This window comes from Dermacentor variabilis, chromosome 4, assembly GCF_050947875.1.
Source record: "Dermacentor variabilis isolate Ectoservices chromosome 4, ASM5094787v1, whole genome shotgun sequence".
Taxonomy (NCBI): domain Eukaryota; kingdom Metazoa; phylum Arthropoda; class Arachnida; order Ixodida; family Ixodidae; genus Dermacentor; species Dermacentor variabilis.
The window spans coordinates 49,157,872-49,174,569 of record NC_134571.1 but is presented as its reverse complement, the minus strand read 5'-3'; the positions used below and the strand labels follow the sequence as shown (position 1 = coordinate 49,174,569).

The following is a 16,698-nucleotide window of genomic DNA, read 5'->3' as shown; positions in this document are numbered from 1 at the left end:
ACTGAATTTACGTGAATGTTCACATCGACACGAAAATATACACCACGTAAAACCTCCCTTCCCAAAACCTTTTATTGCTAGAGCATCCGGGATACACACAGGCGGCAGGAAACGAATGATGTAGACGGCGGAATCTCACAACCGTCATAAAGAACGCAAAGCTTCTTTTATTTTCGTTTTTTATGCTACAATAATATTTACTATCTTTTTATTCGTCCTTCGGCATATCTGCCAGGTTTGATGAGGTCGACCATGTTCCATACCAAAGACACCAATGTTACCATACCAATGTTCCATACCTTTGACAGTGCACCGTTGTAGAGGTGCTACTGCGCACGCGCGCAGACCTCAACTAGAACATACCGTATTTACTCTTGTAACGCGGGCTTTCTTTAATATTCTTATAGGGAGCGGGGCTTGCACGAAGCGGCCTATGGCTGCACACTGAAGCCTGGAACGGCACCCAGTCTGTTATGTAAATAAATAAAACCGCTGGTGGCCCACTATATCAGCACGTTTACACTCACCGTCTGATTTTTCGCGCACCGACTAGTACAATCTTGTAGCAGCTTGCGGGAATTGTCTAGTACGCGTGTATGCACGCGAAGCTTCATGTAACATTTTTTTTTCTGAGTGTTCAAAATGGGGAATCGGGCCTTATACGAGGGGCGATCCTTACGTAAGGAAATATGGTATTATCGCCAATAACTCCAATAGCTCAGGTTGCCAAGCTTACTACAGAAAACAATGCACGTGGGTTCTGTACGGTTGATGCCTCTGGCTAGAATCATTCGGCTTTCACGAACACGCATTTGAATCATCCTGTACCACATTAATAGTGCACTAGATCGCAAGAGTGCTACAAGGTGCGGCGTGGCGTGTGAGATTTTGCTTGAGGCTGACATCAATCACCCGTCGCAGTGGCTCACTAGGTATGGAACTCTGGTGCCGAGCATGAGTTCCAGAGTTCTACTCCCGGTTGCGACGGCCACATTCTCATGGAGGAGAAAAGCCATAACGCTCGCGTGCCGATCTTTGGCTCCACCTTTCAGAGCCGCAGGGGGTCGAAATGAGTTCGCATGCCTCAACCACGACGCTTCTCATTGCGTCTTCCACTCAAAACCCCGAGCTCGACCCAGTGAAAGCTTTCGTGACAGCCAGAATGGGAAAGCTGAATGGATGAATGCTACCAACCTCCTCCATCCTCGCTCACAAGCATATGTAAGAACGATGCACTGTTTACAAATATCAATTGGACACAACCAGAATCATTTGTGGTAGCGTAATGTGCCGTAAATACACAATTATTAATTGTGCAGTGTTGAGCATCTCTTCTCTAGTTCTTTTGTTTAACTGTACAGTTCAACGCAGTTTAGATAAAGCTGAAGCAGCTCGCTTTCTGTCAAACATTTCTGTGATTTGTTCCTGCTGTTAATGCTACTAACGATATTGCAAGCGTATATATACCCTTTAGAACGAAAGTTAATATTCCCTTACGTGCGATCATGTGAAAAGGACCAGTCATGATCTTGCAGCAAGTGGTCCTCGCCATTTCGAAAAGCGGGTGGTCGGGATTTTCCTGGAAACGCTCGTCAATGCCGAAAGCCCCTCGGGCCACGAAGTCCATGGACAGCTGTTCGTACTTGCGATACATTTGTACCTCCTCTCCCGTCTCAGCGTTCTTTTCCAGGGATTTCAATAGGAAGTTGACATCTTCTTCGAAAAATGGCATCATCTGTCAGGCGAGAATGATACTATCTGGCTTAATTAATGCGCGTTACTTCAAACATTTGTGCTGAGACGAGAGAAAAGAAGACAGAGAAAACAATTCTTGAGCCGTGCAGAAAAAGTATACGTAGGTTATTCAGAAATATCATAACAACTCAAGAAATATGCTGTTCAGATTATTATTTAGTGCAGAATACACGAACGAATGCGCATAGGACACAAGTGCCCAGTCGCTTGTGTCGTCTGCTTACTTCATTTTGCGCCGTTTGCGGTACGGACCTTAACAAGTCATCTTAAGCCAGCTCCTTACTGTCTTCAGGGTTACAGCAATAGCTGTTAAAGATGTAAAAAACATAAATTCTGGCGTTTTACGTGCTGTTAAATGTACTTTGGCTAGTTTTACTGGCGCCGGTGATAAGCTTCATTGTAAAACGTTAGCTTTAAGAAGCTTATCTTAAGAAGCGTGGTCGAAGCTTATTCAGAACAGAACATTTTCATACCTGTTTCAGTTTCGCTGCGCTGAAACCATACGCGACAGAGTTTCGAATGCTCTTCCACATGGGGGCGTTCACGTGAATGATGGACTTGCCGAGGAACGGGTGCATCTGGTCCGTCATCATCGTCAGCTACAAGTGAAACAAGAGTTTGGTGAAGACTAGCGACATTCAGGATACGGGAAACAAACAGAAGAAACTAGTGTTGCGTACGAAAACAAACGCGACTGCATTAAGGTATTTTTTTTCTTTGTGTCAGTTATATTTTAAAGCTTCGTAGTGGCTTCTGGTATGAGACCCGCGCACGTTAAACTGAGCTTCCTTGACAGAATTCTTGCGCTTGCGCAAGCTTCTGCAGCAAATTTTTACTACTACTAGTGCTCTCTACAAATTGGCTTCCTTTCCTTCTTGCTACAAAATTTCTTGCTTCTTCTTTTTTTACCTTCTGTAGGCAAACTAACTTTTTGCGATGAGCCGCTCGCTATCTTCGTTTTAAAGCAAAGCTTTCTTTTCCTCTTCCCCCCCCCCCCCACTTGGCCAGTGCTGTCTTGCCAAGTACCCAAGCCACTGAGTGCATGCAACGGGGTATTTGACACCTGGCATTTGCCCATGCTTGGCCAATGGCCCACAACCAGTATGCACCAATGCATTTGTGCCCAATAGGCAAGTAAAATTAGAGGCAAGAAGTGAAAAAGTTGGAGAAAGGAAATCGAAGTCGGCTAACAAGACGGTAAACTAGCATTCAATCTGCATCATTTTGTGCAACCATTTCTATCCTAGCTATCCTTTTTCTGTCAAATGTATATATGTTTTCGAAACAAATAATAATAATAATTAATGTCATTAGGTTTGCACTTGCATGACGTTTGCTTTCAAATTTCTTCAAACATTAAAGTTTCGCTTAACACTGATTCCAATGTAAGCGTCAGATTTGCATGTTCTCTTTTTTTCTTTGCGGCGTCTCTCTTAAAAAACAAGAAGGATGAAAAATAGATAATGTCGAATTAGCTGCCATATGTGCGAGCAAAGTAAAGCATTTAGTGTCGCACTATTTCATGCGCCTGGTACTTACGCCTCGATTCATGAAGTTCTGAAATTTGCGCACGTACACCTGCTCAATCAATTCCAAGTCTTGCGTTACGACGAACGGCACATCCCCGTTGTAGAAGCTGCAAAAACATAAAAGTGTGCTTTAGCAGCAAGCTTATACTTCTATTACGATGTTTTGGCAGTTTGGTCTCTATATGCGAGACAATCGTGGAGCAAATCGAGGAGATTTACGATTTAGATTTTACGAGGAGTTTCCTTTAGCGGATTACCGAGATTCTACACATATGCACATCGCCATGTGCGTGCATGAACCAGGGGCGCTATAACGTAAAACAATTCCAAACTTTTCTATTCCAATTCTGCAATCAACCCACCGCGATTGGTCAAAATTTGTTTGGACCACCCCCACTTCACCTGTCTGTCACGTGATGTCACGAAAACTGCGATAGCTCCCCACCTGATATGACGTGTGCACACTGATTATGCATAATTTGACCGAACAAAACAAAAATAGTTATTTCTGATTCGACGCCTTTTTGCCATTAGCCCTCGGCTATCGGCCAAACGTTTTCGGGCTGCACCCACTTCACCTGCCTGTCACGCGACGTCACAAAACCGCAAAAACGTACCCCGTCAAAGTGACGCATACGCGTTAAAGAGGCAAATATGCCGAACCAAACCGAATTTTCTTCTGAGTAGCGGCAGGCAGCCCCGTTCCGAAAGGAATAAAAGATGGCTGCCGCCGATCGTTCCGGCACTCGCTACTCTCCCCTGCCGGAGAGCATGGGTTTATTTGCGTGTAAAAAAACTTTTTGCGTGTAACGTTTTCGAGAACTTTCGGCATGTTTACGACCTCGTTCCGCCAACTCTTCTTTGCTGAGGATTCGGTTTAGCATCATTCTTAATCTTCCGTTGCATGCCGCCGCAATTTTCGACGAGCCACCGCAAGCTGAGTAAGAGAAACGGACGAATCACAGACGCCGGCACCACCCTGTTCATCCGGTTATAGATATTCAGGGCAGTGGCTCGGCCCCATCGAATCCCTCTCCACTTGCGCATGCTCCTCGCCTCTTGTCACCCAATTAGGAAAGACAAGCCGCTCAGTGCAGGCGATGTTAGTTGTTTTTCAAGCAAAAAAAGTGACCTCCTATGGACGAGAGGAGCATTCGATTGGTTTCTTCAGGAGACCCTGCGGGTGACCGCCTGATGCTTGCGTCGTGGTTACGCAAATTTGACGTCAGAAAATTGGAATAAAAACATATTGGAATATTTTGACGTTATACGGCCCCAGTTGAAGTGAGATTCCTCTCGCCGTCGTCGATATGCCAAGCGCTACGTCCTCGTGAAAATCTGGCGGTTGCGTTTCGTGATTGGCGCATAACAGCTTCGTCGGTCCAGGGTGCGTGGAGAGCCCATAGCGTGCCCATAGAGTTACAGGTAATTCCTTTAATGCGATAGCATTATAGGCGAAGTGCACATACTTTGTAGGTACCCGTTGACCAAAAATGTTGGGCGATCGCAAAGACAATGCAATCTAACCCAGCGTCTCAACGCGCTAGCTGTCACGAGAGAAGAACGCGAGAAACTGACACGTGACGCACGTGCCACACGTGTCAAAGAGCAGATTTGGCATCAGGGAAGCATTCGTGTGATCGTGGCCTGATAATTAGAGCACTGAGCTGTTGTGCTGGAAGACAGAGGCTTTATGCCGCCATTGGTGCCGTGTTCCTCTATAGCGTTCGAGGGTGGAGTTCCTCTATTTGGAAGTATCTAACTGGAACCCTATAGAGATGTGTTCAGCGCACGTGATTGTGTCACAGTGTGCGCGACATCATAGAAGATATACGAGGTGCAGAAACATCACTGGTGAATGAGTGCGTGCGCGGATCGCACTCACGCGCAGCGGCCGAGACGTCACAGTCTAAGTATGCTGTCAAAAGCCGCGTTCACAGGAAAGCGCGACAGTAGCGCACAGTATTTCTAAACGCATTTGGCACAGGCGATGCGAGGCCGTTTGCATGCAGCGCATCAATTCTCTCGCGAAAACGTGGCGTCACTCGCGTGAGTCGACTCGCGCCCTTAAGTCCACCTTCGCCTGGCGCAATTAACTGCAACGCATCTTCCTAGCGCATTGCCACTGTTTACATGAATGCGATGCGCCAGAAATGCCATGCGATGCGCCATTGTCGCATTCATGCAAGCGCGGCCAGAAACTTAGCGGTGCTGAGTTGTATCCTTTTTCTGTTGTTTTTTCTTGTGTGAGGTTTTCTTTGTTTGATCTATTTCTGATTGTTTTGCTAATTTCGGATATTCACAGTAAATGTTCGCCGGTAGCTTCTTTACGTTTTTGTGTACTCTTGTGGAATGCAAATTAAGTATAGTTTGCTTAGTTAAAGCTCACCCAAACATGTCGCCATATTTTTCAATCCACCCTCCGACAGCTTTGTAGAGATCCTGCAAAAAAAAAAAAATATTCACTTAAGGTATTATCGAACAACGTGCTCGGTGCGACTGGACTTCTGAATGGGAAGAAGTCGTGGTTCGTGTTGTAAAAGCGAGCAACGTGATTTTTTTAGCAGCAAGTGAATTAAGCCTGCCAATTAAGGGACGTGGATAATTTGGTTGTGTGAAACCACCTCTGTGCGCCCTTAAGCTCGTAAAGGACCTAATCATAGAGGACCTTTTAACTTATCGTGACATTGTATTTCCAAGATTAGGATTAAGATTTCGTAGTTCTTTAAGCATTAGGGTCACTGCTACAGGAAACATAATGAAGATTTATGACTTGATATTTTTCGACGTTAGGCTCTGTGCACTTGAGTAGATATCTGACTACGGCGCAAGCATAATCCCTGTCATTTCCTGCCTGTGCTGTCCTTTGATATCACTTTCTAAGTACTGTGTGACCGGAAATGCTCGTGGAGAGAAATAAACCGGCACCTAAGTTTATTTTTACCCACACTGGTTACAACAACCAGCTGCTGCGAGCGAAGTACGGAGATAAGATAGGCCGTCTGGCGGCGGCATTTCGATGCTGGCGGAATTCGAAAATTCTGTTGCACTTAGATTTAGCAGCGCATTGTACAATCCAAGGTGGTCAAGAGTAATCCCGAGCCGTCAACTATGACATCTCTAATTATTGACCACAGTGCAGTTGTCTCACTCTAAACAGCGACAATTATTTGAGCATTTATCATCAGGCTCTTACCGTAGAGTGATATTCCATAAGATTGCCCCATATCAGGTTGGGCTTGGGGCCAGGAATTCCGAGCCTCTTGAAGTATGAGAAGTGCCTCCACCGCCATCTAGAATGCAAAAGAAAAGAAAAAAAAAGATTGCAAGCACCTTACAAAAGTGTGTGTCCGCCTTTGTCATCAAGCACTCAAGCTGCAGAAGCCATCGACTTACCACGTCCACTTACAGAGCCCCCCCCCCCCGTTATCGCCCCACACCCCAACCCAAACACAGAGATTGCAGCACCTTTTGTGAATGCTGCACGGGGGCTGAATGATTTTGTATGGATGAATCCTGTATGAATTAATGAATGCTGTACGGGGGCTTACGGCTAATGATACAGGCACGTATCAGCAATTATCTGCGTTGCTTCTTGGCGTAGTGCATTGTTTTGTGCAGAAGCAGTCATTGAACTTTTCTATAGATGCACGTCTACAAATAGACGCATCCGGTAAAAGCATAGTTCGTTCATCTTGCAACTGGGGTCGCTAGCCTTCAGTACGCGCTTATGATAGCCAATAAAGAGCACAGCAATGCTAGTGCCCTCAAATTTACTTCGAATAAATGATCGCTGCTGCAGGAAGACCGAAATAATAAACAAGCTATAAACGGATCTGCCCCATCTGAAAAATCTATTTCAATACACATGTGGTAGGTCTGTAAGGTAGTGCCGTTGCCAAAGAACATCCTAGAACAGTCTTCTGCAGAATACTTTTTTATGCTTTCATCGTGACCTGTCGCGTTTCATCCGGCATCAAAACATACTTAGTTTCCTAGAAAATGTCTAGGTAAATGGAAAAACGTACCTAGGTACGTTTTTGTATAGACCAGGGCTGCAGAACTCAACTTTGACTAGCACAACTTCGACTACACAGCTTTGACGTGCGAGGGCCCATGCAAACGTTTTTGGAGAGTCACACGGGCTTCCCTTTAGTGGGCAGTCTGTTTAATGTCCTTCAGTTGAAACATACTGGAAAAACGCATGTCCAGATCAATTATGCACGCCAATGATGCGCTCTTGGCGTTGGTCACATTAAGAATGCGTTTGGTGGTAGGGCGATTTTTTATCTGCATCCAACAAGATATACAACACTTCCACGTCATCTGTGTTTTAATCGGCTGATACGGCGAAAGGTTCGTGTCGTGCATTGGGTTTCGCGACCACATTGGCGTTCTTTTTGTTTTTTCATTGCATGGACATGGTCCGATTGCCGCGCCAGCACATCAGAGAAGAGTACACTTTCGCCCTTAGTCAATTTACGACATGAGAGAAGCCCGATGCCTTCAGAAGAAGATGGACGTCATTCAGCAAATCGCTAGATCCTAGGAAGCCACCACCAGATATCTGGAGGAAAGTCCGCCGCTTGCGTTCATCTCCATAGCAACGGCACCCTTTTACAGCTTTAACCCTCTTTCATGGCCGAATAAAACTTGATATGGTGGAAGAATTTTGCAATAAAATCACTGACAATCCTTACACCACGAGCAGCAACGCCACCGTCATCCCTGAGACTCGGGTGCTAGAAAAGAACATACATTTTACCGTGCAGGAACTTGAAGCTGCCCTAGCTGGGCCTCTAAGCGTTCATACTTTTCCAGGTCCTGACGGCATCACCTGTGCCAACGTGGGAAATATCTTGCACAAGAGGCAAGGAAAGAACTATTAACACACTTCAATAACTCATGGCACAGCATTACTGTACCCAGGGAGTGGTAGACAAGTCGATGTATATCACGTCTAGAACCGGGAAAATCCCCGTTGCACTCGACGACATATAACCTTATGGGTCTGGCAAGTACAACTGGAAAAGTGGAAGAAATAATAGTTCTTGCAAGTCTGGAATGATACCTCGAACGCTACAACACTTACCCTGCCTCCATGGCAGGCTTTTGTTCGGGCCATTCCTCTATCGACAATAACCTTGCAACATTTGTCCAGCCGGAGGAAAATAGCAAACTCATATCATTTGCGCTCTTTCTCGACGTAAAGGGTGCACGTGGCAATGTGCCCAAAGACGTCATCCTCAACTCTCTCGAAGCGATCGAAATTGGTGGCCGAGTGTTTGAGTAGATAAAGGCTGTATACCCCTTGGGTCCATTTTTCTGCAAATTTCAGAAGGCGAAACAGATTAAGATTACCCGTACTGTGGCATGCCTCAAGGAACATTTAGCCCCAATTTGTTCAATGTTACCCTCATTGGCCGCGCTAAATTTTCGTCAAAGTTGGTCTGCCTATGGATACATGCGAATAACTTTTGCATTTGGACTTCTGCAGTTACTCGCCTTCAGGTGCGTGCGCGGCGGCCGCAGGCAGCAGCCATAACATTAGCCTACCTGCAAACACAGGGCCTCACGATAGGCTTGACAGTCTGCTTTAACGGACAGAGTGCCAAATATGAAATATTCATCGATCTTTAGGTATAGTAATAGACAGGAGCATTTCATGAAGCCTTAATTGCGTATGTCTGAAGAAGAAACTGTTTTCTATTGCGCATGTCTCGAAATTCATGTGTAAGGCATCATGAGGCACACTTGCACGCTCCGTGCTACAGTTATACAGAGCTTAATTTCTATGATTACTATGCTACAAGCTCTCTCTCTGTTGTCAAATGTATGCAAGCGTAATGTTCGCTCATTGCAAAGCTTACGGGGCCAGGCACTGCGTACCTTCGTGGGGTTGTATACCTCGAAGTACTTCAACTTATTCAAAGACTGGGCTTGCCAAGGATTATCTAAAACATACAACACTGTTGATTGTCTCAGGACGCACGTTCGACGTAATTCCCTCATTACCGATCACCACTTGGCCCTCTTGCCCTCGCAAAGACCTGGAGCGACATTTTCAGAAGTTATCGCCACCCACCAAGACAGTATTCCATCACCATATAAACCAGTAGTCTGACCTTCAACGCCCTCGCGGTGTCTCCACCAGCCGCAGCTGCACCTTCTACTCTTCCAGGAGTAACTAAGACGGCCCACCGATTACCCAATAACAGTTTACTCGCCATAGCGCTTACATAAACACTCCGGGTGAATTTCCACTGTCGTTGTCAGTGTCTACGTCGCCGTGAGGTTCCGTGTAAAAGTCCAAGTCCGTTAAGATCGCTGGCCCGCGCCATATGCTGTGTTTGCGGGGGGAAATCATGCGACGGTGAGCTGAGAAGGATGGTTACTTGGCGCAGCGGCGTCTTTTCGCGCGCGCTAGATAGGAAGGTGGGGTGGGGCGGACCAATGTCACCAGAATAGGTTCAGTTTTCAAACTCCTGTGACTGCGTGGGCCCACCACCGATCCTCGCGTCTCGTGGCGCTGCTGTCGCACTTTGCTCCGTCAGCTCGGCGCGGACGGGGCGGCGAAGCACGGTCCGTGGTTGTTCACGTGTTTTGGCGGCGTGCACAAGGGTGTTCTTGCAGCAGTCTCTGTGCTTTTTGCAACATGCTTGTGCGTTTTCAATGCCTTGTGCACTTTGATAATTTTACGGCACGTATCATCCAATTTTATTTGGTAACGCGAATGCACATTTATGCTCCCTTCCTGCAGCAAAAACATGCTTTAAATGTGCAAGTATGCTCGCAAGCGAGCAAAGCTCACGTAGATTTTAACATTGCACTTGTGAATGGGGTGCTCTAATGAAAGAAATAGTGCTAGCTTCATTATTTTTTCATCCCGAAATGAAGTGCTGAGAGTGTGTAGATACAGGATTTCCCAGCTAGCTTCAGCCAGAGCTTTAAAATGTGCGAATGCCACGTAGTTGGACAGAACCAAGGCAATGTTATTTGCCGTCGCTTGGAGACACTCAAGATTTTTTTTATTCCGCCTAGTTAGGTAATTAGTCTTCATTAACTAACCAATTTCTCAAATATTATAAATAGATGAGAAGTGTCAATGAGAAAATTGTACAGGGACATGACAATCTCCCGATACAGCTTTCTAATGCTCAATACGTGCTACATAAAAGTGTTTGTCCGAGTGTGAAAGAAGCCTGCAAATCCCGGAAAGATTGCCGCGCGACTGGCCGTTCGAGGCACTTTGCGCCACCAAACGCTTGCTGTTATACTGCCTAAGGTCCTACCTAAGTTAAGAAATAGAAAAAGAAAAAAAAACACGATTAACTGCCACAACTAAACTTTCTGACCCTCTATTTGTACGTCTCCGTTCTTTGTCGTTTTCCTACTTCCACCAATCTTCCAATCGCCTCTTACTAATCTCTATTGCGGATATGTTTACTTTTCCCCTGCTCTGGCTGAATCCAAGGGCTTCAAGGAGGTCAGTGGTGCCTAAATTGACCGCGGGGCAGAGGTCTTCACATTCTAATAAAACATGCTCCATTGTTTCCCTAGCTTTACCGCAGCAAGCACATGCTTCTTCCTTCTTATATCTCGCTTTATAGGTGCGTGTTCTAAGGCATCCTGAACTCGCTTCGAAAAGTAATGAGCTTCCCTCTGAGTTATCATAAGTTGTTTCTTTCCTGATTTTCTTTTTTCTTCCTGAGTAGTCACTCATGCCAGGTTTCTTTTCCATTTAAACAATTTTACTGCGAGCTTCACTGACTTCAAAACTAGTCCGGGTCATACCACCCTGCACAGCTTCCTGTGTAGTCTTCCCGTGAGCGCCCAGTGCGAGGCGTTCCACTGACTTTTAGTTTCCATCGAGTCCCGCTTGTAACCCCGATTTCCAGCAAACAGCCGCATTTCCAAAAGTAAGTGCTGGAACCATTACACCTTTCCACATGCCCCGGAGCACCTCGTACGTATTTTGTCCCCATAGCGCTCTGTGCTTCAATATGGCTGCATTTATCTTCCCCTTTACTGCTATTGTTCTTTCCTGTGTTTCCATATAGCTACAGCCTTCGTTTATCCATATACCAACATATTTATATTCTTTTACCCAACGCCACCTGAGGCCACCACAACGAAACTGCCGGACCATTCATTATTAAAGTTTCTTCTCTCTTTAACCAACGTATTTCCTGGCCCTGGATTCCCACTGTCTGTCACTGTTTTCGCTGAATACTATAACACCCGATTTTCTAAAACTACATTTAAAACCTAAATTGTTGCCTTCCTGTCCACAGATATTAGCCAGACGTTGCAAATCACTTTGCTTGTTAGCTAGCAATACAATGCCGTCCGCATAAGCTAAACCTGGAAGCTGCTGCTCTATTACTTTACCCGCTTGTTTGTACGAGAGATTAAACCCGATATTACTTTCTTCTAGCGCCCTCTCCACCCTCAACATGCACATCATAAACAGTAGGGGGGGATAAAGGGCATCTCTGCCTCCGTCCCTTGTTGATATCAACTTTTCTCCTCGATCCTCATCCCTTCCCATTCAACGCAAACGACATTTCCTAGGTAAATCTATCTGAGAAGCTGTAGACAATCGTCTACATTAGCAGCGAGAACTTGGAGTGGCGCCCTCTCGCGGGTGGCGTCACGGCCAGGACGCCGCTCGCTCCGGCTCGCTCGGCTGCAGCGCGCGCGTTCCCTTCTTGTATGCTTGGGGTATGGGTGGCTAGAGCCATACTTATTGAAGGACATGTCGGCTTCTTTCTGCTGCCATGCCTGACCGCAGTTCCTTCTTAAAAAGTGCGTCAGTGTAGAAAATTTGCGGCTTGAATATCGCAAGCTGCGTAATGTTGAAGGGGTCTACTGGTTCTGCAATGCATGTATGCGCCGTGCTTGTCCGTACATTTTGCGTAAAAAGAATGTTGGCAAATTCAGCACGCGCACTTGTGTATGATGCTTTGCTAAACACTTAACACTCCCTTAATACTTAGCTATGAGAGACATTGCATCTTAGATGGAAGAAAAATCTTGGTATTTGGCGTCAACATGTTATCCGTGTTCAAAGACACTGCCCAGCGATGCTGTTATCAAGATTCTTATGACTCAGGTGAGTTGTTCTAGTCAAATGTGGTCACTTTATTAATCTGTAGAAGAAAGAGTTAGGCACGCATTTCGCACGAAAAGGTTTGCTGCTACTTTCACCGCTCTCTGAAACAGGCCCCATAAAACGAATTGTTCATGGCTGCTAACACGACGGTGCGTCATGTAGAGTATTTACATAATTAATTCACAAATACTGTAGTAGCAATCACCTGAGAGAAGAGTTTCGTGGTTAAGATCGAGAGCCAATCAATTGCAAGCGATGAAATGTTACCTATTGGCACTCATAGCCTTTATCGACAATATGGCATACCCCTCACGCAACGGTAGCAACCGACTGTCCTTATAGCGAGGCACGCATTGTTCGCGAAATCCATCAGTTCACTACAATTTCAAATTAAAACCATGAAGCAGTTTTTTACAGCACCAACTACAATGCCTAGAGTATACTCGAGGTACTACGGAACAGCTTAGGGTGCCTAGAAAAGGAAAATTAAAGCATCTTCTGTCTCACCAAGTCTCGATCCAGCGTTGTTTAATTATACAAACGGAGAACTATTCGCTTCTTCGGTACATAAAAGAGAGCCTCGCAAAGATTCATAAGGAACACACCACAGGCCTTACATATTTCACTTGATTTTTGACCCTACACCGGGCAAATTTGGTATCTTCAATATGTCCCATACTACCGATGAATGACGCTTCGGCTTCTTTCTGGCTGCAGCCATGCGGTCCAAAGGGCATATTTCACTAAAAAATTTGTGCCTAGCAGCCTGTGTCAGTTCGCCAAACATATTTGTCATGTATATCCCTCAATCAACAATCCCCAGTAAATTGCTCAAGTGAGTTGAATGTGTAGCACGGAAACGGAAATATATGTTAGTACATTCCTTTTCATATTCTGCGAAGAGCTGTAGGCCTCAAATAGCTTTACTTAAAATTACCGCCACCTAAACACGTGAAGAACCGCCTAATTTTGGGAAGCAGTTAAAGAAGCAAGTGGTGCTAGTAGAATCTAAACTGCAGTGCTAGTTAAGTCCTCTTGGTATTGTCGAGCGTTTTTGTGAATAAATGCAAAAATTCGGCACTGTACCATGAACTACTCGTCGTGAGCAAACCTGTTTTAGCGTATTTAAATCAAGGTAACTGTTGTAGAAGTCATATATAGCCAGTGTCTGTGACATACTTGTTGCACCGCGGCAGGTAAGGTATCATAACTGGATTCTTATGTGCTATGTTTTTGCGGTTGTCGATACGCGTATGAAAAACCCGCAATGGGCTGGACTGAGCTCTTTCGGCTGGCACTGTAGCGTTGCTTTTAGGAATTCTATTGTCATCTAAAAAATAAGTTCCTTGAATAAGTTTTCGCGAATGAAGATGTCGCAAAAATATATTTCTGACGACCGCCGTAAGTATACAAGCAGAGGGAACGAAAGCGAACGAACGAAAACACTGCAGAATGCGCCCCGACACCGCCCGAACTGCAGCGGACGACAGGCGCGAGTCCGTGCCCTGATGTCACGCGATCGGCGCTCGCAGCGCCCCTGTAGTTCGTTCTCGGGACTAATAATAATTACACCAATGTTACTAATTATACTAACGTTGGTGTGCACCGACTTTTCGCACTCGCATTGGAGGGGACGGGGGATGTGCGTGCGCTAGGAGGTGGACGGTAAGGAGGGCAAAGTAATACGCGTCTCCGTTGTGCTGCGGGCGCGGCCGTGCGCTTCGTATTTTAGAGGTAATCCAGGACGGGTTCGAAGGCTAGCCGACATGAAATAGCTGATGGTTGCATAAGGCTTGTTCATCGTACGCCTAGTTCGCGTGGAATCGCGAGGCATCACAAAGGGGAATCCGCTCGCCCCTATATGCCACTCTTCATCCTGCCAGCGTTCAGGCAGATAGCGTCCGCGGTCGAGTGACGTGTTCATGTTGGCGTATGAGCACATGACATCGTGCTTGTTAAGTTAGTAAGCGAAAGTTTGCAGCAGTTTATGCAGCTGATAACGCTACCACCCTTATTGCGTACATATGTATAGTAACTTGCTATCACAATCAGTGCTTCGTCGTTCATGCGAAGCTGTGATGTTCCAAACAAACGACGCTGCTATTATTGAATGAGACATGAGGGGACCGGAGGCACCTGTACACTGATGGTTTGACCTCACGTGCCGCTGTCATTCTGGCTACGCTGTCACATTGAAGTTTAAATTGTCGCATACTACATGTACATTGGCAGAGCTTGCTGACCTGCGTGCTCCTCCATAAATTCTACAAGACCTACAACGCAAATGGCTCATATTTTGCAACTGAAAAGCAGCCCTTTAGAGTTTGCAGTTTTTCTCAGGCCGCACGACTCACGAGCAATTGGTACAGGAGACAAAGAAATGATCAACATGAAGCTCCTGAGAGAGGACACGGCATAATATTTCAGTGGCAGCCAAGACATACCCGTATTACTGCTAATGACCGTCCGTGAAGGAAGCCGAGCGATTCCGATCCCATTGTTAACTACCGATGTTGCAAAGAAACTTTATTTCCTGGCTCGCACGCCTCTTAATGGTCGTTTTCTAGCTCTCTGAAGTGTCGCCTACTTAAAGTTGATCTTTAGTAGAACGTTCCTGAGGGCTAGTTGGTTTATACTTGAAAGGGGGTTAAAATTGCGTGAGAAAGAAACGACGACAAGTGAAAGGAACACACAGCATACCACGAGCGCAGTGAAACGAACACACTTGCGTTCCTTTCGCTTCACCTCGTTTTTCTTTTTTTCGCGCAGTTTTAACTCCGTTCATTGAAACTTGAGCCGTCGTTAAAGCGGCTACTGCCATCATGAGTTTCCCTCTCCAGTGCAACCTTCTTACGCCATCTCTGGATCAGGATTGTATCCACGAAAGCATACTCATTCGGCATTGGAACGTCTGACAGGCCTACGTGCGACTCCTGTGGATGCGACGAAAGTACTGCACACGTTCTGTGATTTTGTTATCGTTATGAAGTCCAGCATTAAACCGGATGAACTCAAGGCTATTTTCACAAGCCAAGATTTTTGAACCATGGCCGTGCGCCTCGCTGGCCCAGAAAACAACGAAGGCCTTGTTGCAATAGTTGAAGTCGACTGGTGCGACCGTTTCTAGACTTGGTGTGCTCTTTCAAGTGTGCGTTCGGATAGTGCTCGCTCTCTTCGTTTCGTTCTCTTTTTTTCGCCCTTTTACCAACAAACCAGACATACTTTTCGTAAACCCCCTGCCTGTTCTTGCTTCTCTCTTTCTCTCTCAACCACACTCTTGACTGATTAAGATACCTACTTTCCTATATTCCTATCTCTCTCTCTCTGTCTATATATATATGTATATATATATATATATATATATATATATATATATATATATATATATATATATATATAGCGTGTGTGTGTGTGTGTGTGTGTGTGTGTGTGTGTGTGTGTGTGTGTGTGTGTGTGTGTGTGTGTGTGTGTGTGTTTCTCGAGCTATACCGAAATTCAATGAGCACTTCATGAGGAATCAGTGTGATACGTCGACGCTGCCATATCACAAGGACGAAGGCGATGTTTAATATTTGTCTAAGAAAAAATTCTGAGGAAAGGGCTATTGAGAGAGAACTACGACCCGTATCTCAATATATTTCAGGCGTCAGTACTTCTCGTGCCGCAGTGGCACATACTCATTTTGATTGACTAGCCAGGAATGGTCACATATACCCAGTGGTGTATATATATGTGTGTATATATGTATATATGTGGTAGTACTAACCTAGTGACCCAAGAATGGCGCAGGCCAAATATAATACATATGACAAAGTGTAAAAACATTAAATTACAGTCTTTGAAAAGTATGCGCCTTTCCATTAGGAGGTCCGTGAATGCGCTCTAGAGGCACCTGTATGAGCCGGCACTTTACTTTAGCAGCAATCTTTGAGAGGGAATTATTGTTTAAGTTTGCAGATCAGAGGGGTGCTAGCTAGCAGTACTGTAAAACTGGCTTGTTGGCGTTTCCCTCCGGCGCCCGTGTGGCGTTTGCATAAATACCCGCAAATACATGCATTGATATTGACCGGATGGCCAACCAGCCGAGAGTACACACGCAACACTGTCGAAAGATTCACTGTTGACGAAAGACAACTGCACATGCACATCGCGTTTAGTTGTGTTGCATGAACTCTATTCCTTCACTAAAGCAAGCTTCTCTTAACATATATTCAGACCTGCGCGTTAGATCTGCAATTTTTTAATTCCCAGACCATGACAATAACACGTAAGCAGCAAACAAAGCAGGGTGTCACATTT

At 45.5% G+C, this 16,698-nt stretch overlaps 1 protein-coding gene across 1 annotated transcript in view; it reads right to left on the bottom strand.

Annotated features, from left to right (window-relative positions):
• The window catches only part of LOC142579095 (cytochrome P450 3A14-like), a 42,280-nt gene that overhangs the window by 24,691 nt on the left and 891 nt on the right, over window positions 1–16,698 (bottom strand). Inside the window, exons 2-6 of the mRNA XM_075688962.1 lie at window positions 6,481–6,577; window positions 5,674–5,726; window positions 3,295–3,391; window positions 2,229–2,354; window positions 1,498–1,735 (exon numbers count right to left, since the gene is read on the bottom strand). Of these exons, the coding sequence (XP_075545077.1) occupies window positions 1,498–1,735; window positions 2,229–2,354; window positions 3,295–3,391; window positions 5,674–5,726; window positions 6,481–6,577 (611 nt within the window). The remainder of the gene's footprint in view (window positions 1–1,497; window positions 1,736–2,228; window positions 2,355–3,294; window positions 3,392–5,673; window positions 5,727–6,480; window positions 6,578–16,698) is intronic.